The 25,363-nt window shown below is 40.1% G+C and overlaps 2 protein-coding genes and 1 long non-coding RNA gene across 5 annotated transcripts in view; 1 reads left to right on the forward strand and 2 right to left on the reverse strand.

The window, feature by feature from the left end:
* LOC146681592 (R3H domain-containing protein 1-like) overlaps positions 1 to 1,829 on the reverse strand; it is a 52,212-nt gene extending 50,383 nt beyond the window's left edge. The window contains exon 1 of the mRNA XM_085447656.1: positions 1,752 to 1,829. The gene's annotated coding sequence lies outside the window, so the exon portion shown is untranslated. The remainder of the gene's footprint in view (positions 1 to 1,751) is intronic.
* Positions 1,532 to 25,363, forward strand: part of zranb3 (zinc finger, RAN-binding domain containing 3) — a 124,434-nt gene continuing 100,602 nt past the window's right edge. For 2 of the 3 annotated variants that reach the window (XM_085447651.1, XM_085447653.1), the window contains exons 1-5: positions 2,152 to 2,210; positions 3,705 to 3,903; positions 17,253 to 17,271; positions 17,537 to 17,715; positions 21,205 to 21,436. In XM_085447651.1, the coding sequence (XP_085303777.1) occupies positions 3,758 to 3,903; positions 17,253 to 17,271; positions 17,537 to 17,715; positions 21,205 to 21,436 (576 nt within the window). In that variant the 5' untranslated portion in view covers positions 2,152 to 2,210; positions 3,705 to 3,757. Of the gene's footprint in view, positions 1,639 to 2,151; positions 2,211 to 3,704; positions 3,904 to 17,252; positions 17,272 to 17,536; positions 17,716 to 21,204; positions 21,437 to 25,363 lie in introns of those variants that run through there. The other variant, XM_085447652.1, reaches the window with a different exon arrangement.
* On the reverse strand, positions 17,611 to 21,735 carry LOC146681594 (uncharacterized). Its single transcript, XR_014917854.1, has 3 exons — positions 21,526 to 21,735; positions 21,253 to 21,428; positions 17,611 to 17,675 (listed from the first exon to the last, which is right to left on the reverse strand). It is a non-coding gene; the product is annotated as an uncharacterized LOC146681594 (long non-coding RNA).

Genomic DNA, 25,363 nt, shown 5'->3' on the forward strand with positions numbered 1-25,363 from the left:
TTTTTTCCACCTTCCCTGGAAGGCGATGAATTATTTAGTCATCGGGGCCACATCTTTGGTGAAAGCTATTACACGGCAACCTCAACCTCAATATCGGATAATGTCATCAGCTCCGAATATGGCCTAAACCTGCGTAATGAATGGTCAACAGAGCAGTGGGCTGCTGTGGCCTGAGCAGCCGGCGGGTGAAACTGTTTTGGCAAACAATTATTAGCATTTATTTTAAGCCTCGGAGGGGAACGCAGGCAGTCATAAGAGAGAATCTGAGCGGTGATCTTAATGTGTGCACTCACCAAGCCGGTAAAAACGTCTTAAATTTATCGCTCTAGCACAGCAAAAACCAACTGAAAGATCTCCAAATCAATTATGGTAATAATTCAGCATAAGGGAATGTTAATGTGATACAATATGGAGCACGTTGCTGCACAGCACAACATCTCCACTCTGGGAAACAGCAGCCGCAGGGACTGAACCAGCATCCACTCTCTGCCCACCAGGCTCCACTGGTACTGTAATGAAAATGATACTATCATGACGCTCAGCCTCATTGGTGGCAACTTGGAGGCTTTTATGGCCATTTCTGTCTCTTTAAGTCAATGAAGCGATAACTGTGTGCATCTGAATTATTATGGTTATAGCTTACTTATTAAGCAACTACCAAACTGGGTTATTGGATGTCTGATTGGTTGCCTTTTACAAGTTCAAATCAGGATGTACTGTCCTCTTACAAGAATAATAGAGCTTTACTAAACTGCTTTACTTCAGTGCGTTCATTCATTATCATTAGTCATATTCAGACTTCTGAGTGAATTTGAATCAAGAGTTACACTACCAAATTACATGAATGAACTCTTATTTGAATACAAAATCAACCTTTTTAGATCCTTTTTGTTAGACTCCAAGGTTATCTCTAGCTAAACCGCTCAACCATATGTGTAATTCACTAATAATAACGGGAGTTGTTTTTCTCTGCTCCCAGCCTATAAACCAAGACACGAGTCAAAGCACAGAGGAAGGTTGGAAGAATCAATTCAAAACAAACGCATTTACTCTGCTAATTGATTACTCTGATTTAATCAGATTCAGCCAAACAATCAGTTTTGCAACATCGACTTTGTCACACCGAGCTCCATTACAAACCTGGTAATTTAATGTTACCTTTGTATCGGCAAACCTACAAACCCCAGACAGAATGAAACGTTTTGCTCTGGTAAAAAAAATTATTGGGACTAAAATTCGGCCAACGAAATATCCAGCCAAGCAGTTCAACAATTCAATTAAAGCTTAATTTATTCAACTGGTTAACAGCGTCAGTCAACCACCCATTGCGGCAGATTACTAGGACAGACACAGTCGAAGCAGGCCTAAAAGTTATTGAATAATACCCTGTAATTTAACAACGGCTGTTTGGTTTTGTGGACGAACGCCGAATTGAAGTGTGTCTGCTTACAGTTCAGATGTGGTTTCTGGTTACGAGGTGTGTGCTTTAGCCGAGGAGCACGGGAGCAAACGGAGCTACATTTGGCGTTGAATCCTGTCGGGGCTAAGCTAACGACTCTTACCTGGCACCGTGACTTGCTAACGCTTGAGAACGGCCAAACACCGGCGACCTGAGCGTTCTCACTCCAGCAAAGAGAGGTGCTTACTGGTAACTAGTCCGTGTTGCATGATTACAACTACCCACTTAACATTATTTGTCGCAAACCAGTAAATGCAGGACAGGATACTGCAAATATCTTACGTTGCCTTACCGCTTCGGTTTACAATCGGTGAACAGGCGCTGTTGTCTCCACCGAGGGTGAAGTAGCTAGTGTTTGTGGCAGAGTGAAGAGGCAGCGTCCAGCAGCAGGCTGACTGCGTCAGCTCCTCACGCTCGACACGCAGGGTGTTGAAAATATGTCACGTTTAGTGGTGGTTGTTGTTGTTGTTTTAATTAACTTGTGCCAGGAATCAGACAAGCAGTTTCTCAGACAGTTTCGTCATTTTCCTTCACACATCCCCAAACAAATATGTGTTTTTCACACCGTCAGTCGAGTTGCGATTTAATTAAATAAGTGCTAGGAAGTTACACGGGATAGTCACCGGTACTTAAGTGTAGCGGATGCCGGGTGATATAAACCGAGTGTACCTTGAATTTGCCGCGAAACCATCCTGGCCTTTTAGTTCAGTCTGCTGTTTTATTGCTTCGCGTCATTGCGCACTATCACTAGGTAGGAGAAACCTTACATATATAAATCAACCGAAAATACCGTTCATGTATTTATTTAATTCTTTTTGTATTGTTTTGGGTTTTTTTGCTAACACTTCTGCCATGTGACTAAATTTCTCTTGAGTTCATTACAGGATAGCAATAAATGGGTGCTTGTGCTAGAAGCATGTGGTTATATGTGAACACTGTAAACATAAAAGCTTAATAACAATATCTAGTTACAGAATAGCTAGGAAGCAGCAGAGCAGCGAGGAGTGTAACTAATGTAACTAATTAGGTGGTGCTTTTATTTCTATAGGCAGTATCACAACTTCCTGTGTCCTCTACTAGCTCTAGCTAAGGATGCTACAGACTCGCTGAAGTTTTTAACGGGGTTAGTGCTGTGCGCTAATGCTGCGTTTTGGTGCCGATACGATACCAAGTAAATACTTGGCCAATATTGCTGATACCTATACTAATACCTTTAACCTATAAAGGCAGCTTATGTAGGGGAGCAGTATGTCATGATTTATGAGCTGAATCATCCTCAATTTGCCAAATTCTGAACACATTTTAATAACCACTACAGGATTCTGATTGATTCTGTTGTTTACATGTGCTATAGGCTGTAAAAATACATGTAACACACAAAAAGGTTAACACATTTTTTCATTGATTTATTTATAATTTATTATAATTATTATGATTTATTTAACACAATTCAGTGGGCTACATACTAGACTTGGGAACAAAGTACCGATCCGATCGCGCTATTGATCCAATACTGATACCCGAATTGGCATTGAAGCTATCAGTACTTGGATGGATCTGCCCACCGGTACATGGAGTGTTTGGCTGCTACTTTGGCAGGCCTCAGCCCCTAACTTGTCTTTTTGTTTGATATGTCTTCCAGGCCTGTTTCCAGAGTATTCTTTCTTTCTTTTTTTAATATTTGCACAAAAGAATCTGAATATTTGGCCCAAAATACCCTCATGGTATGAAATGAAAAGTTTTTTCACTTTTCATTTGCACACTCAGTTGCACAGTGGTCATTCCTTTCATGTGATACCAACCAGCTACATACCAATAGACATGAATGATAGACCTTCCTTCTGTTCTTAAGCGCAGGTAGTGCCAACTTTCTGTGCTTAGTAGTTCTTCTTAGCCACAGTCATAGTTTTGTTGGGTCGCTGGTGTGCCTGTCTCGGTGGCTGTGATTACATATGGCAGCAGACACTTCCAGGACTGACCCGAATGATGAGGCAACACAGAGGAGGTGTTGTTGTGTTGTGACTGGAGGTGGCTGAGATAGGCAACTTTTACTATCACCGTGCTTCATCATCCAGCATTTAATAATGATATTCCTGTCAATGCTACCAAGGCTGCAGGGGAAAGTTACTCACCATTACTACAAAATCAGCAGTCAGAGTGCTAAACTAAATATGTTGTGCAATAGATGCTAATCCATGTACATTTTGGTTTAACAATTTTTTTTAATTTTTTTTTTGTCCTCCAGATTCAAATTGGAGCCGACTGAGCAAGTACTGAGAAACTGATGAGGACTTGCTAATGGAAATGGATGATAATGGCCTACAGGCCTCTTGCTGTGATACAAGATGGTCGGAGCAACTGTCAGGCCTTCCTCACAAGCTCCTGCACCGCCTGATGCCTTTCCAAAGGGAGGGAGTGGAGTTTGCTTTATCGAGGAGCGGACGGTGAGTGGTGACACCCCCGGCAACAGTCCAGTCATTTTAAAATGAAATTTACATCTTGCAAATCAATAATAGCTACTAAAGATAGTCGTCAATGAATGTAGACCTACAGAGAACAGAGGAGTACCGCTCTGTTTTCGACATTACACTCCACCTCTGCAAGTATTGATTTGATTTCTGTGAAGATGTTTTCAAGTCAGATGTGTTGTGTAAGCATATGGGAGGAGACTAGCTGCACCTTAAAGGGGACAGTGGTCGACAGTAGTAGATCAAACATGCTAGTTCTCTTGGATTTTAATGCACTGAATCTACACCGATTAGCTGATTTTCTTTTTCTTTGTTATAATCATAAACTGTACACTATGTCTAGTGCCTGGTCAGTTCATGTGATATTCTTTCAGCTTTCTTCATTATGTAACAATTTCAAAATTCATAAAATGTTCTTTTTAGAAAAGACTCACTGTTACAAAGGACAGCACAGTTACTCCTCCTCAGTGCACAAAAATAAACTGTAATGTTTTTATTTAGTGCCCAGCCTGCTAGGCCAGGTCGATTTATTGTGTCTAGGTGGAATGCTGCAACACAGATAAGCATCAATTTCATTAGTTATCCAGAATATTTTGACATGTAGATGTGCTTTTTTTCATCCCTTGGCTAAAGATCTGTCTTTGGACGCCTCCATAGCCAGACCTATTTTATCAATTAACTCTGTTGAGCACCAGCAGAGGAAGTGTAAAGCGTATATGCATGAGTTCTATGACTCACACGGCTATTTTCAACTGCATGTTGCGAAAGAAAATGAAAAATGTTGCTTGTGGGATATTTTTATATGCTTCAAACTGAACAAAGAAAAACATGTACTGAGGTATCGGTAGAGCAGGTCATCTATCTTTCTATCGCTATCTCATTGGAAGGTTCATGGTTTGAACTCTGGCTGCTACAGTCTGCATGTCACAGTATCGTTGGGCATAACACTGAACCCCTAGTTGCCCCTCGGTGTTGGAATAAAAGCACTTAGGAATGTGTGAATGTGAGTGAATGGGTGTTACCAAACCAGTCCATTACCAAGTAGTTCCAATCCAAGCCTGGTTTCATCAAACTTAGATGAAAGGGTTGGCCACCTGGAAATTAGGATCTACTCCCATTTGGTCCATTTTTACCTAAACTGAGATGTCAAAATGTTATTCCTGTTTTGTTTTTGTTTGTTTTTTTTACTTTTCGCTGCTTGTCATACTTCAAACTTCTGGGCTTTAAGCTGCATCCACACTTGAAATGATTCAGAGTGAGCTGCCGACCAGAGGCTACGGGATGTAAATATCATTCTGCAGCTAAGGGCAAAATAACTGCTGATAATGTGAAGGGAGCAATTTCCTGGCAAGCAAGTGAAACGGCTACCAATGAGGAATCCTATTGAATGACATATGACCTGGTATTAAGTACTTTAGAGTGTTTACTTTGGCAAATAAAGACAGCTGTGGTCAGTCTTGAGATTACTGGTAATTTACATGATTCTAGGTTGGCTTTCGAAGCATCACACGTTATTGAACTTGAACATTTTTACCTTCTTAACAGTGGATTTCCATGAACTTTGGGATTAATTTTGAATGCAAACTAAGTAAATAAATGTAAAAAATAAGGTTGATGCAGTGGAAGGCACAGGGCCGTCCGGTCGAGCACTAAGCCAGGACTTGGGGGCGTTTTTGACAGTGAAGGTGTCTCTTAAGAAACCTGCACATGAAGGTCCCAACATGGTAGCCCGTAGATGCTATGCAGAGCTTTACTGACCACGTGTTGTAGCTATGTGAAAAATACATGGAATAAACTGTGATGCGGGGTACTTGTGTTTGTATTGGTTTTGTTGTTGGATCCTAAAGCTTGTCCCCTTGACCACCTAGAAGACAGAAGTCATACAAAGACTTTCCTTACGTTAGTCTTAAAACATGTAGTCATGGCCAGGGCAATGGCGTGCAAGGCTGACTTTTACTTTCTCTATATAAACCACGCTGACCGCTGTTATCATGGCCCAGTCTGAACTACACAGTGATTGAATCTGTGCTTTTAGTGTGGGGCAAAAGAGCACCTCAGTAAAGGAGAGAAGTGGGGTGGATTTACAACAACGCACAAAACAAGAAAACACATCATTGCTAAAGAAATAAAGAATAATAATTGTTTTTAATCTCAATTTCATTTTGTTTTATTCATTACTCGAATCCAAGCTGGTGATGGAAAATAAAATTTGATTTATTGCTCAGACCTCAGCAGTGGGATTATAAGAACAACAATAACAACAATGTACAGCGTGTGCAGTTATACCTGTGCACTTCCCCAAGGCCGAGGCAGCAGTTAAGAAATGGTGTGTTTTACTGCTTATGAGTTCAACTTATCATTTGTAAAAAGGCACAAACAGAAGTTTTATTTGGCCTCTTTTAAGAGACCTTGTAGAGTTTCTGGGCATGTGTAGGGCTACGGAGTAATCTTTTTAAGAGTGTGAAATCGGTGAGTTTTTGTCAATATGTGATGTGCATGCACACACAGGAAGAAAATGTGGCACTCCTGTGATGGTATGGCTTATGTATATGCAAGATCTGGCTTTAAGGATAGTCAGTGGTCTTGGCATTAAATGTGAATAAGCTTCCCCTGAATATCCATAAGTCCTCCAAGGTAATGCTAATCGAGTGCATAAAGTTGATTATCTTTTGCACAACATTCAGTCTGTGATGCTGTGCTGGAAGATAAGCTCCTAGCACTTCAAAGGTTCTGTTTGTCATTGGTGCTTTGATTTTTCACTTCCTGATGATGATGATGATGGCGATGATGATGATGGGGATGTTCATTTGAGCATACAGAGAAGCTCTGCAGTATAACACATCTTCCACTATAGCATCAGTGTGTGATTTAGTCAAATAGGATGGTATCTTTGCACCGATAATTTCCCTAATGGAGTTTTAAAGTAGACGGTTCAGCTCCACTTTAGTGCAGTGAGAACGGAGATTTCTTACCACGCTACAAAATGTAAAAAGTATGTCAAGAAGAATATATTCTAAATCCAGATGTTCAGAAGACTGTAAGACTGTAGCTATGAAAATGGGTATCCACAAAAAGCTTCTGAGTTGCCCCCAACTGTTTGTATGCATGGAGCATTAACTGTAGGAACCGACCGGGACTTGCCCGTTTCCTCCTCCCTGACCAGTCGATATACATGTGGGTTCTCGGGAAGGTCAGCGCAGGAGGAGCCAATCTGAGGGGCTCTGCTTTGATGCAACGCGGCCATATTGATTCAGGAACACTGGGAGGCAGTGCTTTGTTACACGTTGGGTCAGGAGTCAATTGGCTCTCATTGCACCGTGCGGACAGCTACCTCAGTCAATTGGCATCAGTGTGGCGGGAAGAGCAGCGCAGGCACCGTTTCTCTCTGGAGACTAGCACAAATGGTATTAGCAGAAGAGACTACAGGTAGCGGGAGGTTGTAATTTTTTTGTGATTAAGATCATTTTCATTACTTAACACATATAACAGGCATGTCAGGTTTGGTGTGGTGGTAATAAATTTTAAACAAAAATATGAATATAAAATTGGCAAATCTGCTTTTGAGTCTTTGAGTAATCTTTTTAAACAATAAAATTGGAGCTTCATTTAGATTCTGTTTGTGTCTACACTTTTTTCACATGAATGTAATGCATGCCAAGAAAGGAGACATTAACACTTTTCAAAATTAAATATTAAGATATACTGAAAAAAACTCTGTATTTGATTGGCATAATTATTTGTATCGTATTTCCACACTAAACTCAGATGAGAAAATATCAACTGCTGTATATAGAAAATCCTAACTTGAAATAGATTGGAGCTGATGTAGGATAAACTCTCCATATCTGGTAAATATTAGGACAGAGCTGCAGGTATTTGCCAAAGTCTAATACCATCAGTTGATTATTAAAAGCTTGGCTTCGAGCAATAGTTTGATTTTTGGTTTTTTTTTTAACAGGGTTTTTTAACAGATGTATTCCAAGCCAGTCAGCACACCACACCGTTTTGGATTTTTTTGAGGAATGAAAGTAATAGCCACAGATTTAACAGACGCAGCTGTTGAGCTTTATTCACATAAAGTTAACATGATTTTTTTCTGTTGTTATGTGTATTTAAAGTTAAAAGCAGAAATAATCAACCAGAAAATGTGCCTGAGCCTTGATGTTCAGTTACTTTAGGTAGTAAGCTACGCTACGTGGACAAAACTGTTCGAACACACTACATTTGTATAAGATCATGCATCCAGCCACACAGTCTGCCTTTACGTACAGTTTTGAAAGCATGCATTACATGTGTAATGTACCAGTACCTTTGTCCATTTAGTGTAGTTAGCTGGTTCCTACTGTGTTTTTTAGTTGTTAGTTTTTTTTGGCTAGCTAATGAAGCTAAGCTAAAGCTTATAAAGCTGATCTAAAACTGTGTTTGTTTGACTGTTTGGCTTCCATGAATGGACCTTTATTTTGGAGATTCTCCATCACTGCATGACACTGGGTCTAACTTTTAGTGTTTTTCTTTTTCTTTCTTTTTCTTTTTTTTTTTTTAAAAAGCTAATGAAAATGCCTATTATGCTTTTTTTATGATGGCTAGCTAGCTGAATGCTTGTTTGTTGTTGTTGTTTTTTTTTAAATTTCTTTTTAAGTGCAGATTATTGCTTTTAGATATTGAGTACATGGAGAAATGCAAATTTTAATGGGCTTGGTCCATCTTGTTACGGTTCTCAGTTACGGACATGCTATATTTGCAACAGTAGACATCAAAAGAGGCTAAGAGGTTAAAATCTTACTTTGAGAGCATAGACAGAGACCACAAGCTAAAATGCAATTGCTATTGGCAGAAACCTTGATCATTCTCTCCGTATTAGAGCCACCCTGCTGTTCTTCATTTCTTCATTCAGTTTCCTTGGAAAGAGACTGAAATGAATACTAATATTCAACTGAATATCACAGTGAAAAAGGCGGAAATAATATTTCTACCTACTAACATGAATAGACCAGAATGCAATAATGCAGCAGCTGACTTGCTAGATCTTTAGGAAGGGGTATAACAGTTCTGGTAAATGTAGGAAATCACTACCTGAAATGCAACTAGACAAGGCAGGCTGACAGACGAAGAATAAATGGCAACCCTTCATTATAAAATACCTCCTGAAATGCACTGAACATCATAGATTGATGTTGGATGTCTAACAGCGTAGGAGGATACGTGGGCGGATTTTTCCTTTAAATCTCATAGTCATTGTCTCTTTTCACATCCAGAGCATCAAGAGTACCGAAGCAAAACATCAAATGTTGTTGCAATTCAAATACTTATGGAGTCGGCTGTATCGGCCTGTGTAGGAGGGTGAGTGAATTTTATGGAGCTAGATGGGGGATAATGTGGGAAAGTTGCGGTACCGTATGACAATAAAAACCCATGAGATGTGGTTGATTGTATTGTTTAGAAAGTTGGGCAGAAGTTTGCCATTTAAGTGCTGACATTTGTATAGACTCGGCTATTTTAAAGAAGCGTACACGTAAAATACTGCTCTGAGTGGGCCAGGTAGTGAAAAAAACAACAGCATTAATTTGAGTTAAAGTGCATCCATTAAGACCTCCTGGTCGCTTTCATTAAGGTGATGAAAGGTGTTGACCGTAGCTTGAAACCAGCCATGTGCTGCAGTCTAACCTGCTCTAATTTGTCCTAAATATTATTGTAAGGAACTGCCTCTGCTTTTATTGAATAAGAAATGCTGTGCTGATGCCAGAGGAGGTCAATGCTGTATTCTTTCTCCCTGTAATGGCCCACATATAGAGTTTTGTTCTCTGAATAAATGTAGGTGCATGAGTTTAAACCATATTTACAGAACCGTAATAACTATTCCTAATATAAAGACTGTACACAGAGTGCTTTCATAAAATCATTTGGGCTAATGAGGCTTGGTGCTCGATGGATATCATTCATAGAGAGCATTTCTCTGAAACTTTAAACCCCACAACTAAATCAGCAACAGTGTATTTTATCTTATTTGAATCTACTTATTAAGAGTTTATTTTTTAGAAACTTGACTTAATAACTACACCATTTTTCATCAAACACCTACCTAAACACAACCTCCCATTCAGGCCCTTTCACAGGCTCTTTGATACTTTCATTTGGACATTTTGTTTGGCACATAGAAATAGATTTATACAGTAAGTCTGTGCCACTGGTACGCTGTAACTGCAAAACCTTTCTGCATCATCCTAGAAATGAAACTTCAGTTAACTCTGACATCGATGTCGTCAGGTGCCATTGTTTCCTCAGCACACCAGCATAAGAATAAATGCTGGTAATGGCGTCGGCCACTTATGTAGGCTGCGTAGTATTCAAATATCTAATCAGCCTGGTAACATGTTGACATGGTAGAGAATTTGTTGAAGTTCAAACCCAGCATCAGAATAGGGAAGAAAGGTCATTTAAATGTCTTTGAATGTAGAATGGCAGTTTTTCAGATGATGACAAAATGTTTTACTAGGGTTTCTGTAGAATGGTCTGAAGGAGAGGAAAAACCCAGTGAGCACCAATTCCCCAGGTGAAAAACACTTGTTGATGTCAGGGGTCAGTGTAATCCAGCCACAGGGGATACAAGCTAGTGTACTCCTAGTGTTGGTCCCAAGCCCAGATAAATGGGGAGAGTTGTGTCAGGAAGGGCATTCGGGGTTAAGGCTTTGCCAAATCAAACATACAGGTGATAAAGAATCAGATCTGTATGTTGGAACAGTCTGGGCCCAGGTTAAAAATAACTGCCTCCACTGCTACTATTGGCTGAAGAGGGGGAAGGTGTGTTAGGAGGCAGCAAGAGAGCAGTCGGATAACTCAGGTTGAGTGGTTTGGGGATAAAGTCAGAGATGGTTTGGACATGTGCAGTGAATCCATCCTTTGTTGTAGTGCTGGTTCAGGTGGTGGTGTGGGGGATATTTTCTTGGCGCACTTTGGGCCCATTGAAAACAACTGACATGCTTAAGTGACACCGCCTACCCGAGAATTGTTGGTGACCATGTCCATCCCTTTACAACCACATAACCCTTTTCCACTAGTACCTTCTTGGGTTGGCATGGCTCAACATGGTTTTTAGGCTTTTCCATTAGGAGGAAGTACCTGGTACTTTTAAGGTACCTAGGATTCCATCTGAGGTGATCTGAAAATGTGACGTCAACAGACTGCATGCCATAATTGGGTAGTCAGTGCCGTCACTCAATGAGTCGTGGGAGCATCCGCTTTGCGAATATCGGCACTGCCACTTTTGAAACCTGCCAACAAGGGAAATGGCTACACAAAAAACAACACCATAGTCCCCAAGTCTGAGAGAAAGTCATACACTGAGCAGCAGGTATACCGTCGTTTCCACATCCTGCTTTGTTGTAGCGTAATGGAAAACGACCGCTATTGGTGTATCCATGATGGCTGCTTCCAGGTGCCACGTCACAAAGCTCAGATCATTTCGAACTGCTTTGTCGAACATGATGATAAGTTCATTGTACTCAAATGGCCTCCACAATTACCAAATCTCAATTCAGCAATGGATTTGAAGGAAAAGGAGACTTGCATCAAATATGTGCAGCTGACAAATCTGCAGCAGCTGTGTGATCATGTCACCATGGGCCAGGATCTCTGAGGAAAGAGATTGAGGCTCTGGAGGCAAAGGAAAGTCCAGACCGCTACTGCTACTAGCAAGGGCAGCAAATGACAACAAATTTCTTCCTGTTCAAAGGGAGTTTTTCATTCCCACTGTCACCAAATGCTTGCTCATAGTGGGTTGTCTGATAGAGGAGGTTTTCTCTGTATTATTGTAGGGTCTTTAATTTACAGTATAAAGCACCTTGAGGTAGCTGCTGATGTGATTTAGTGTTACATAAATGAAACTGAATAAAAAGGTTTCAAAGTTTAAAGTAGCGCTGCAGCAGTTCCTTTGTCATTCAGAAAGGCATGGTGACGCAGCAAAGCAAACATCATTTAAACATCACAACCTTTTGTCTCCTGAATGCCTTCGCAGTTCATCATACTTACTTTTGTTTTCTAGTATGCATCAAGCTTTGCATTTGCCATAATATGACGCAGCAATTTATTAATTAGACTGTTTTTTGACACGTCTTAGCAGTAATCTAAAGGGAGTGACTGGGTCCTGTATCTCCCTTATAAATAAAAAACTAGTTTTCATATTTGCTTCCTAAGGTGCTCTAAATTCCATTTCTTCCTAATAAGGCATGAAATTTGCTATAATTTTTTTTATCAATATAATAGGATAGATTTTGTTTTGTGAAAGCAGCAGGGGATGCATTTCATTAAACAGCATGAAAAATTTCACCCACCATTAGTAACCTGTCGCCTTAATAGGTAACTTTCTATTGTTTGGACCATATCCATCCAGGATGTAAAGAGGTTTTTATAGAAACAAAGTGCGGAGGTGGCACATCGTAAATAAATGTTCCAGCCTGCTGGGTTCAATTTGTGTATTTGAGAAAATACTTTTATTTTTTTTGAGAAACACTTAACACATTGAAACATAAACAATACGTTCACTTAATCATTTGATAACGTTTTAAGAATAAATGCGTTGTTATGGCCAAACTTACAGTGCATTCATATACTTTATGTAATGTAATAGACTCAGGAGAAGAAAAAGATTATGATTAAACATAACAAAAAAAAATGAAGTTCATAATGTAAGAGCACGCCTACACCTACAGACCATAAAAGGAACATATTATATTTAATGTGTGGCAAGAGACTGGCAGTTGCAAAGTGCAAAGTTATAAAATCGAGTACATCTTAATAAAAGTTAATGAAATTAAGTTGCACAGATTCACCTGTGACCATGTTCACCAAGTTTGAATATGTCCATAGTTTAACTTTCAAACCCAAAAGCAGCATCTGTCTTCACATGACCCGATATCAGTTTGTGAACATCATTCAGCTGTGATATTTTGTCCTGAAATGAAGAGAATGTAAATGTGTGGCAAAAGCTAGCATTGGCCATAGCACATATGTAAACATTAAAGCGTCAGCAGATGAAAGTTGGCTAACTTTAGCTAGCAGTTATGAAATCAAGTCTTTTATTTATAGCGTGCGTTTAAAAGCAAGAGCTGCTCTAACCAAAGGGATTTACAGTGAGATTAGACACATGTGATTTAAAACACTATAAAAAAGGAGAAAGGTGTTTATTGAAATGAGCACAATATACAGAGTCAGGAATGGCTCCATGACGATCATTAGGAGACTGAGGAGAAGAACAGAGGTTTAAAAAACATCAAGAGAGTGAAAAGTCTAATTGCGGATCCCAAACTGTTCAACAGTTTAGGGCCGAGGAATGAAAATGCTCCATCCAGTTTGGTCCTGGCGACAGCTCGTGCCGTGTTTTAAAAGCAACGACAAAACTGCCAGTACAGCACAGCCATGGGCTCGCTTCTTGGTAGCAGCAAGAAAGTTTGGCTGCTGCGTTTTTGAACAACTTCAGGCTAAAAATGGCCGACTGACTATACTTTTGATGACGGTAATTGTGCAAGTTATCTGAAATGGAAAATGCCAGTACTGATAACTGAGCTGATTTGTTTATGCATTTTAAACCTGAATCATGGATGAAACTAAGATTTCTTTCATCACTCAATAAAAGAGGACCGAGGTCATTTGATTGCGGTGGTGGGGGTGACTGCCTGGCCAAAGGTCAGACCCTCACTTTGAGTCTGGTTAGCAGAAGGAGGCTTTTTCTGCCGTGCAGGATTCTTACATCCTCAATAATAAGAATGTAGCAGCAAAACCTCTGGACATCCGGAAATGAGCAACCTTTCAATTTCAACAAGAAAATCATGTTATTTCTTCTCAAATGCTGCACAGTATTCTTTCAGTCCTTGCTGTTTTTATATGATGAACAGAAACTATTATCTGTAATCAGAGCTCCTGAAGAACGGCATCTTTAGAGGTCATTGCTGTTTTAAATGTGATTATTTTTCTGTCTGCTGCTTCTTCCTTTCTTTCTGGAAGTGGCTGAAAACAGAATATAAAAACCATAGTTCAGCAGAGGTGTAGTGATATTAAAAATCTACAATAAAAACAGCAAAACATTATGATTACTTTGGGAAACACTAGCTTTGTTTTTTTGTAATTAGATTTTTCTCCCTTGTGGGGAAAGAAGAGAACTAAAAGGGCTTTCTGACAGTTTTTTGTGAGCACAAAAAAGCCGGGAGCAAAAGCTGAACATTTCTTTGTTTAACTAAGGTTTATAATATCCTTTTTCAAGGCATAGATGCTATCAAAACATGTGAGAACCTGCTTCAACATTTCCTGCTTTGTTTTGATTCACACTATAGAGCAAGACTGCACTATGAGCCCGTAACTGTGTGCGCAATCAGAGTGATCCCATTCTGAAGCACCCTTTAAGTCAGCTTTTTATCCAGCGTCTAACCTCGTGAGCAGTTTTCTCCACTGACCAGAGAGCAGCACAGGTCCAGTCCTCAGAAGAGAGCCTTAACGGGGCTTTGGAAGATTGGGGTTACACGCCGAGCCCGCACCGTGCCTCACCGCGCAGAGGTCAAAGTCATCAAATCATCACTGCCAGCTTGGGAGGCACCGGAGCCCGTTTCCTGACACTTTGGGGCTTGTGGGTTTCAGAGATAACATTAGAAAGGTGCTGTGACAGAGAGCGTGCCGTCGTCAGGCAACAGCACTGCAGCATGCTCGCAGTCTCAAACCGTCAAGACGACACTCAGGTTATTTAAAGGAGGATGATTAATGTGTTGAGAAATGGCAAGCACCTGCCCCAGCTGCACTGCCTCTCCTGTGTGTGTGTGCGTGTGTGTGTGGGCGGCTGGATGCGCGAGCACATATACTGTATCCATATATGTGTTCGCTTCTTTTTGTTCGTGTGTGTGTCTGGTGTGTATTTTTGCATGTCTATTGTGTGCATTTTTCACAGACGCTTGGTGTGACACTGTGTGTGTGTGTGTGTGTGTGTGTGTGTGTGTGTGTGTGTGTGTGTGTGTGTGTGTGCATTGCGCTGACTGGGCCGGTGTGCTGGCAATTAGAAAAACCACCAGTGGCAAGGTGCACATTAATCATGTTCCTCAGCTGAAAGAGAGAAATGGGGCGGAGATGGGGAGAGGAAGAGAGGGAGGAGGAGAAAGAATAATGAGAGACGATGTCTGAGGCATTCAGAGCCGCTCCGTCGCACTGTTTGCTCTGACATGATGTTGGAAGCATTTATGAATAGGCAAGGTCACGACAATGGGCCCAAACCCACTGGGCAGGGAGAACCAAACTTGACAAACTAATAAATGCTGTCGACAGAGTTGTCAAAGGCTATGCAATCTTTTAGTACACCTAGACTGGACTACTGTAACGCACTGTGTACTAGAGTTAGTCATCTCTAGCTAACTTATAATTCAAAGAGCCTTAGTAAGATAATTGACTGGGACAAAAAAGAGAGCTTACATTACTCCAGCATTGACAGCCTTGCATCGGCTTCCCGTGCATTACAGGACGGAGCATAAAGCAGCGCTGTTTGTGTTTAAAGCCTTAAATGGTCTTGTGTTACACTCCCTGGAGATCGTTGAAGTCTGCTTCCCCATCACTCTTCCCCACCAGGTGGTCAAAGCTTATTTCAAAAGAGAGTCGTGCCTTTGCTGGTGTTGCACCAAGACTCTGGGATGACCTCCCAAGTGACCTCAGACAAACCTCAGCTGCGACTTTCTTTATGACCTTTTTTTTTGCTGATCTCTGCAATAGGTTGTTTCTTTGATATTTATGTTTGTAATGTGAATGTGTGTCATTTGAATTTTAGGATTTTACAAATGTCCTAAATAAATAAAATCTACTTACTAACTCTTCAACTCATTATTTTTTCCATTTAGTCATCAGAATTGATGTGACAGTAAATATCAACTAATCCCAGCTAACCACATCAGGGGTAATAATGACCGATTACAGGTATTTGGCAGATATATCTGTTAATCCATAACATAGTTCGGTTGCTAAACAATGTCATATGAGAGAGCCACGTTAGGTGAGCGTTCATAGGTTCAGTCATGGCTCATCTCCCCCTCCATAAAAAGCTTGGATTTCAGATGTAAACAACATTAGGACCCTAATGATAAGCAACCAGTAAATCAGCTATTTTTGATTGATAATTAAATGATTAATTCGTTGTCATAGCAGCTGCCCATTTTCCGTAGACTGACTAATGGGATTAATTGATTATTTTTTTCAGCTCTTGTTAGTCATAATGCTGCATTCTCCCCGAGAATGTACCGAGCCAAAAGCTCTTCCATGATTGTAGTGTAACACTCATGTTTGGAAAAGAAGTATAATTTTTTTAAATGCATTTAAATGTTAACGGTTACATTTTAAAGCTTTCCTCTTACATTGCACTTATTTTCACACACACTGTGTGAGTTCTACACTGTAAAGTAGATGGCAAAAATATAGGAATGAATCACGTATGTTGTATTTGTGCTACAGTAATAATGTGCCCGTATTCGTCGGGGACTTTGCCATATATTGTTGGGGGCGGGTGTATACCAACATTTTTACCAAAAAATACTGATCTGATGGCTTCTATTATTTATATACTTACAGTATAGAGCTTGCTTCTTCTCCTTTGGGGTATGCTCCATGACTCACTTTCCTCTTCAAGTCAACTCTTCAACCAATCAGAATTCTACTTACGTGTATCGTCATATCCGTTGGCTTTTTGAAGGACTGTTGGTTGAATTCCCACAGTCCCTGTCCCCGCATAGCCAAAGAGTTAGACAAACAGGCACCAATGCGGGACCATAAATCCCAAATAACACTACTCAATAGAAATAAAAATGCTCAAGTTCTCCCCAATGAATTGACCTGAATTAAATTTGTTGCTGCCTACGAGACAGAGAGTGAAACACCGGCTTCTACAGCAGTCAGCGAGGGTTTTTTTTTTGTTGTTTTTAGGAACTGAATGAACCCAAATACATAAACATTGTGGTCTGCAAAGGTACTCTGCTGCATTAGATGCAGTATCTCAAACTCGACAGAAACAACAACATAAATATTGAATAGCAAGAAGTCCTGCAGACGTACATTAGTAGTTTTAGTTTTGTTGTATGTCCAGAAATCCTTGCTGTTGGTTTATGTTAACTTTTACTTTGTGTACATGACCCACAAAAGTCTGAGACGTTGGGGTGTGACTGCAGGTTATTAAGGCTTCTGTAATGATTCTCTCTAGTTGGAGGACCTGATCTCTTTATATGTAAACTATAACGTCTGTCATATATAGAAGCCATTACCTTCTCTACAAAGTGTGAAACCTGTCTGATAAAGTTTTTCCTTTTGTTTTACAGATGTATGATTGCCGATGAGGTAAGCACACACAACGCTGGCTCAGGAAATCTATTTTCCAAAAAAAAGAACCTGAGAGTTTGCTGCATGCCTTCCAAATTAATTTGTCAGCCCTCTGCTGCACTCCCACGTGCTTAATCGGTTTTGACACTAGAATCATTCTGAGACCTTATTACTCTTGGGCCTCACATCAGCTCAGCCGTCATATGCAATTTGCCACAGAGTCAGTGCACAATTGACTTGTTTTTCTCCCCATTCGCCATGTGTTGTTGTTTGGTGGGCCCAGATGGGTCTCGGGAAGACCGTGCAGGCCATCGCAGTGGCGTACACCTTCAGGCAGGAGTGGCCCCTCCTGGTGGTGGTGCCCTCGTCCCTCAAGTACCCCTGGATCGAAGAGCTGGAGAGGTGGATCCCCGAGCTGCAGCCTGGAGACATCAATTTGGTGGAGAACAAGAGCCACACCATGTAGGTCATCGCACCACATTACCCCGTTTGACCTTCATCCCTAAAAATCACCTCCATACTCATGTCAGCCTCTTAGTGTCTGGTTTTACTGGGACTAAATTTTGGTTTTGACTCTTCTGACGTTCTTAAAGCTGGTTTGACTGTTTTATTAAACTAAAGCTCTAAACACAATAGCTGCTTGTTTACATTTAACAGCAAAACTAGAGATCAAATTGAGTTTCTGTCTATTTTTGGTCTCCACCACATCCTGAAGGCTGATCTCTCTCTCTTAATTCTTAAATGCTCCCAACTGTTCACAAATAGCGCTCAACAGGTGGAGCAGGTCCTTATTAAAATGTATTTTTAAGATCAAGTTGAATGATCTCCTAAATATAGAATAAGCAATTTGTTCTACTCCAAATCAAAGGCTAATATTGTCACAATGACAAAGACTACAGTAGCTTAACGGCTTATTATTAAAGCAGCGGTTTGTAGCATCAAACTGCACATTACTGCTGCCGTGGTTGTGAAATTCTGGATAGATGGTGAATTATAAATTTTTTGTTTGTTTTGTGGTGTGACTTAGCGTGCACATTATTCGATGCTGTCTCGTTTACAGAGCGTTGCAGAAGGGAAGCTCGATACTGGCTTAAAAATCACATAAAGGTACTTAAAGGTACTGTTTTTGAACCCTGTAACGCCAAGTGTATCATATTTGATACATGAGAATTTGTGAGTTCTTGACTTCAACACCATCAGTGTGAGTTTTGTTTGTTTTTTTTAAATTAAATTGCACAATACATTTATAAGCAAACATCACGCTTGACTGGTTAAATATATTGACTCAATACACCATGCTGTGGCACAAAGTGGTACTGCATGAAGGTACGGCCTGACTTTAGTTCAGCTTCAGCTGATAATCCTTTGATAGAACATACACAGGAATTTTGGGCAGCTGTTTCCTTCCTTTTTTAACACATGTAAGTAACTCTAAAAGAAAGACTTGTAGTTTGATTTTATAGAATATAATTTATTATCAATTCTCTGGTTTCAAACCCCCCCAAAAAAAGAATGTCTGCTGCTAATACATTTAATGGTAAACTAATCATGTTTCCACCGATAACTTTGGTTTTCCTGTGTAGAAGCTCACTCAGGGTCTCTTCAGTACTCATAATATCCATGCAAAATATTGTGCGAGTGGACGGCGGCAGCCATTACTTGAATTTAAAGCGTCGTTGCCCTTACAGTAAGCTGCACAGCAGCATCTAACATCTCTTGTTACGACTTCTTCTCTCCGGCCCTCTGCTAATCATTTACTCTAAAAAGACGTAATAAAAGCGCGAACGTTCACGGTCACACTGTGTGAAGCGGAGGCAGCGTGATAGACGGCAAAGCTGGGCACGATAAATTAATCTCAAAGTGTCCCCTGGTGTCAAGAGCCAGCAGGGGCCGATGTTTGACAGCACTGACAGACAAATCATGTCAAGGCGACGTCTGCGATATTGAACAAGAGCTGAATTTATTTTATTTATTTATTTTTTCCCACGCAGGAAGGAAAAATGCTGGTGCTGGAACGTGCTTCATTTTGTTTGCACTGATTCAGGTTTCTGTATTGTGGATTAATGTTGCATATAAGCTTAGAAAACATCTACTTTTTCATCTTCTCAACTTTCCCCTAGTTTTTTTTTCTTTCTAATTTTTGAATGACATAAACTTTCTATAGTTGTGACTTGGATTAGATGGGGGGGGACACTCCCAGCATCACAGATGAGGTGCAAAGAGGTTGTGAAAGCCTTCTGGGGAAAACGTGTCCTTGAACTGGATGTGTTAATGACTGAACGAGGAGGCAAGAAAAAATTATGCAGCACCTCCTCTCGGTATTTTGACTCACTTGTGCCTTTGTAGAACATGAATGGCACCTTAGGTTTATTTCAGCTTGGAAATGTGTGTCTGTGAGCGCCTGCGTGTGTGGTGAAGTCAAAGAATTAAAGCTTGACAGATGCTGGAAATGTTTTTGATTTCTCAGAGATCATTATTGAGTTTCATGCAGCTGAATGTCGCCTGTGTGTTTGTTTGTTTGTTTATCTGTGCCTGTGTACCCGTGTCAGAGCTGCACATACCATAGCTGAAAAATATAGAAATTGCTATGAAGCCGTAAAAAAGGAGACGGATGAAAGGTTTGTGTGTGTGTGTGTGTGTGTGTGTGTGTGTGTGTGTGTGTGTGTGTGTGTGTCTTGACACGTATTTAAGTCCATAGGCTCTTTTAAACAGCTTGGTTTGCTTTACCTTAAGGGCTCAGTTGCCAAGTCAATAACACCCGAACATTTAAGCAGGTGTCGAGTGTGTATACAATCCTGACTGTAAGCTGTAAACTACACGTTTACTACCTTTAAAGGGGGCTTCTTCAAAAGCTACAGTGATATACTCATCGCCAACAAACTCCATGAAAATCACCCATAAATTGGCACTAGATAAATAAATTAATACTCTAAGTACTGTTGGTGTACCCAAGGTCAAAAACATCATATTTTATTTGTACCATACAGCTAAAAACAATGAGTGACACGTGTGTTTTTTACACACATTATATTGTGGCTAAACAGTTGCAAAACTTTAAAGCCTTAAAAAACTACGTGTCTGTTATTTTTCATTGTAGAATTACTTTCACTTATGGATGCAGTAGGTTTGAGAGGAAGGCTCAGAAATCATATCTAATCCATACAGAAATACTCTTGACAGGTGCTACAACACCTTTGATTTAAACCTGTCGTGCTAATAATTGGACACAATCTTATATATAACACTTAAGTAAAATATTTGGATACTAATCCTCAAATGTTTGACGCTCCAATATAAATGCTAAATGTATCTTTGGCTCTTACTTTGTAGCTCTTTCATTTGAAGCTACTTGAGGAAATCTTTAACTAAATACAATTTAGATCATGTGGCCCAAGCTTAACGTCTAAAGCTTTCATTAGCTTTTAGAGGCTACAATGTACAGTCAGTTGTTAGTTAGCCTTTAGCCCCTCCACATATACAAAAAGTCAGTTACTAAGATTTTGGAGCATTTCTTTAAATAAACTTTTTTTATAAAAAACATTTTTTAAAAAGGATAAATTCTGGGCTATTTCTAAGCAATGAGATGGTATAACAGACTGTTGGTTTTGGTCTTTTTATGAGGCTTATTGTCAATAAAACAGTTACACAGCAATCATTGAAAAAGCACAAACAGCAAGCACAGAGTTACTAGTTTCACTGTAACCATAGAAACCTGATAATATTCTTGTTTCTTGTGTCACAATCGCAGGTAGTTTACAGATACACATTGTAATAAACACATTATTCATTTTGAATCTAAAGTTCACTGGTTTTACCCGTTTTACTTTGGCTATTGTTAGCTATCTCTGTCTCCCATTATTGTATTGGTTTCACACTACTGGTTTAACGAAAACCATTAAAAGAAGTGACTCTTTTTATTGGTCTTTTATGTGTATGCTGTTATCCTTTCAGTGGCATTGGTAGCAGTAAAGTGACGGTCCTGGGCTATGGCCTACTCACCACAGATGCACGCCCCCTGGTGGAGGCACTGAGCGGGCAAAGGTTTGCTGTGGTGGTGGTGGACGAGTCGCATTATCTCAAATCCAGGAACGCAGCGCGGACGAAGATTCTCGTTCCTCTCATTCAGAGCGCCAAGCGCGCCATCCTGCTCACCGGTACCCCTGCTCTGGGTCGACCTGAGGAGGTAATAAAACTTGATTAAATGGTAATTTAATGACGCCTCAGGGGGAAAGGATACAAATTTAACTGGAGTAAGCTGTTTTGTTTTCTCACCAAATGACACGGCAGATTCAAAGTTCCTTCAAACCCTGCTTTGAATTTTTAATGAAAAATTAAACACAGAGCTGAAGAGGAGGGAGCAGTGTGGCTAAATAGAGAAGGCTGCATTCGGTAGATTTGGAACAGATGGATTTTTATAAAGGAATCCTGAGCCCACACTTGTGAGGAGAGATTAGCAGGCCAGCTCGGGGCTCAGCTCTAGCTGCTCACGAAGGTGCTCCACTGTGCAGCGCAGGTAGATCGCCATGGTAACTTGCTCTAGAGCAGGCTACGCTCGGATCCGACATTCAAAAAGCCAATTAACTCTCTCCGGCGTCACTTATCCTCCAGGATCCCGTGGTCTTATTTCAATAACCTTTGTTGCAAAAACTTCATTTACAAAGCCCGATATGAAGAGACACTGCACCGCAATAAATGAGACAAGTAATAAAAAGAAACGCACAGGAGGAGGGGGGGACTATTGAATTTCAAGACAATAAGAAGGGCTGTTCACAGGACAATGGTGTTTGGAGAGCGGCTGAGCCAATCCCCTCTCCATAATGATTTATTATATCGTTTTTATATATGTTATATTGAAGCTGTAGATTACAGCCATATTCCATCACTGCAGCTAAGGAAGATGAAGAAGACGTCGTGAATAGAAAATCCTTTCACCGTCTCAATGTGAAGAGACAATACAGTATCAATAACAAACACCGTGTGCCCGCTGTACTCCGATACAGCTGTGTGTTTAGGCATTTTAAACTTCCCACAATTCTTCCAGTCATCTTCTGCAGCTTCGGGAGCAGAGTAACTCTTAGCTTTTACTGTGTTTGTGTTGCTTAAATAGTCATGATGTTGGCTTAATGAATAATTGATGAAAGTTCATGTGTTTATTAGCTAATTCTCATCATCTTCTGTAAAGATTTTACCCCTTTTTTCCTTCCTTTTTGCAATTTCAGTGCAACATCTAAGAATAATTTGTTTTAGCACACCGTACAGAACAGCCTAATTGTGATAGCTGTTTCCTTCAGTGCACACACAACCACACGCACCCACCCACGCACATACACAGAGGCCCCATAATTATTCGTAACCTGCGGTGTATCTTATTTAAGTTTTTTTTCCCCACCCGAATGTCTGTGCTGCATATTAAAAACATTACAACTTTATTTATTAAGGTCTTTTCTTCTAAACAGGTTTCCAAAGTGCTCTGCACATTTATGTAAAGGATATGTTAAATAACACCACAGTGGAGAAACTAAGAAGAGGCACCGCCTAAGACCCGAGCTCTTTCATGGCATGCATTTTTAATTTTTCTTTGCTATTTGGGCTGATTGGGACCTAAATAATGTAAAAACAAAGAATTACCAGATTTTTTTTAACCTAATTTTTGTTTTTGAGAAAGATGAGATCCACATATGAGGACATTTGTTTCAAATTTTGATAGAACAGTGGCAGCATAATGTCCTCTTGAGTGCATATCAGGCCCTTGTAGAGAAAAATTAAGTATTTTGGTCTAGACGTCCCAAAATGTGATGTCCACATATGTGGACACCAGGTCCTAGGAGGTTAAAGACCCAGAAAAACATCTGTCTGTAAAATTGAAAAAAATCAATGATGAAGAGTATATTAAACATTCAGAGACACTATTTATACAGTTCAAATTTAAAAAATAAAAAGATAATCTGCTTTGCTGGGAGTGTGTGTGTTGGTCTCTGCCTATTGGTGCAGTTTAATTTCTGACATCACTATGTTCCAGCTGAGCCACACCCACCCACCTCAAACCAAACAGGAGACGGTCAGAAATTGAAACCTCTACCCAACTTTAAAAAAAACCCAAACTGCTCCATCTTCAACATAAATAATGTATTGCATCATATTAGTATTTTTTTAGTTAATATTTTATTAGTAATTATCAGTTAAAGTCCCCAAATTTGTTACATTGACTTGTTATTGCTAAGACTTGCTTACTCCACATTGTATGTTTTTAAAACATAATAAATATGTGTTTTTATGTTTTAAAAGGAAAAGAAATGTTAGTATCACGGGGGACTATTTTCAGCTGTGGATTAATACACATTTGACTCAATTACAGTGTGTGTGTGTGTGTGTGTGTTTACACTAATGAAGGAACATGTTCGCTTACTGATGCTGATATTAGATTTTGAACAACAAAAGAGGTCGATCTCTGTGGTTCAAAGAGTGACATGTCAGCATTCACACACACACACACACACACACACACACACACACACACACACGTACGTTAGTAGAATCAATTCATTGCTTATTTTTCATTTGATGTGTTGAAGAAATAATATAAAAGATTACCAACATTATTTCTAATAAATTCCTATCAAAGAGGCTTCATATATAAATATTTAGCAGTTCATATATAGAAGCTTCATTATCAGTGAGCTAATAATCAACCTCCTGACTAATATATGCTAAACTAATATATGCTAAACTATTTATGCGGGACTCTGCTTGGCTCGCACTGTCATCTAACTGCCACGTTGCTTTGAGGGAAACTTAATTATTGCCTAGACCCGATCATGATAATTAACTGATGAAATTCAGGCGGATAATTAATTCCAAAACGAAGTAAAGTTAGTACTCGCAAGTAATCTCGAGAAGGTGTATCATCGAAAAAGTGCACGCGCATGTGTGTTATAGACTTCGGCGTGTGTGTGCGTGACACATGCTATCCTGTCTTTGCCATTGCCCGCCTGCAGTGGTGAGGTTAGTTTTTAGATATCATCTCTCCTTCCTTCTCCCTGCCACTAGAATCTGAAACTGAATATAACATTTTATCATCCACAGCATAAACCTGATAAGCCCTGTCCCTGCCTCTGTGCCAGTCTCCTCACTGCCATCATTACTCACTGTGGCTCTGACATCGAGTTAGCACACAGCTCAGGGCATGCTGCACCGTTCATGATGTGCCCTCATTCCTCCCACCTATTATATCAGTGGCGTGAGGGGGGATGCAAAGCTCCCGGTGAACAAGTGCTGAATTTAGAATAAGGCTTGTCAGTGTAGCTGCTGACGATTAACTGTCATTACTTGAGAAATTGCTGCATATACTGGAAAACTGACAGGGATGGTGTGCATTCAAACAGCAGCCTTGATGTTTGCACACACACTTACACATACACATCACGTGAATATTCTGTGAGCTTTGTTGCAACCTGTGATATAAACACGCTCTTTACCTGCAGTCACATACGTCCACTGAAGACAGACAGCAGCAGCTTGTCTTTTGTCTTGCGACATCAAGCAAAGCAAAGATCTTTTGAAAATCTTTATGCCAGGAGCTGTTTAATTGGAGTAAGTCGACTGTGTCCACATCCTTAAAATTTCAATTCCGTTTCATTTTCTTCACCTTGTTAGACTGCACAGCGGTTTGACCTGGTTAATTGGTGCTGACACAAATAACCACACAGTTGCACAACGCAGCGCTGGTAAACTAGGCGAAGGACAGCAGGACCTTGGGTAAGCTACAGAGAAGATGTACTTCATGACAGTAGACTAATCATGAGCTCTGGTAAGGTCTCTGTTTAAAGCTAAAAAAAGCTCATGCTACTTTGTGCAAAAGCGAAAAGGTGGGAACTAAAACAGCCAGCAGTTTCAAGGATACATACATGCTAAATCAGGGGACTTTGTTTGCTTTACTTTTCTTTATAAGAGTTAAAAGTTAGACCCGGCAGCTGGTCACCTTGCTTAACTACTAATGTCAGTTAAATAGTACTACAGTCGAGCTTGTTAACACTAGCTAGCATTATTCTTCATAAGCTACTGGTCATTTTCATAGACTATGTAAAAGAAGTGGTTGCAGGATCTGTGTCTA

This window comes from Copadichromis virginalis, linkage group LG23 (genome assembly GCF_057382275.1).
Source record: "Copadichromis virginalis isolate Kocher_CV1m ecotype Utaka linkage group LG23, C_Virginalis_male_GT1.1, whole genome shotgun sequence".
Classification (NCBI taxonomy): domain Eukaryota; kingdom Metazoa; phylum Chordata; class Actinopteri; order Cichliformes; family Cichlidae; genus Copadichromis; species Copadichromis virginalis.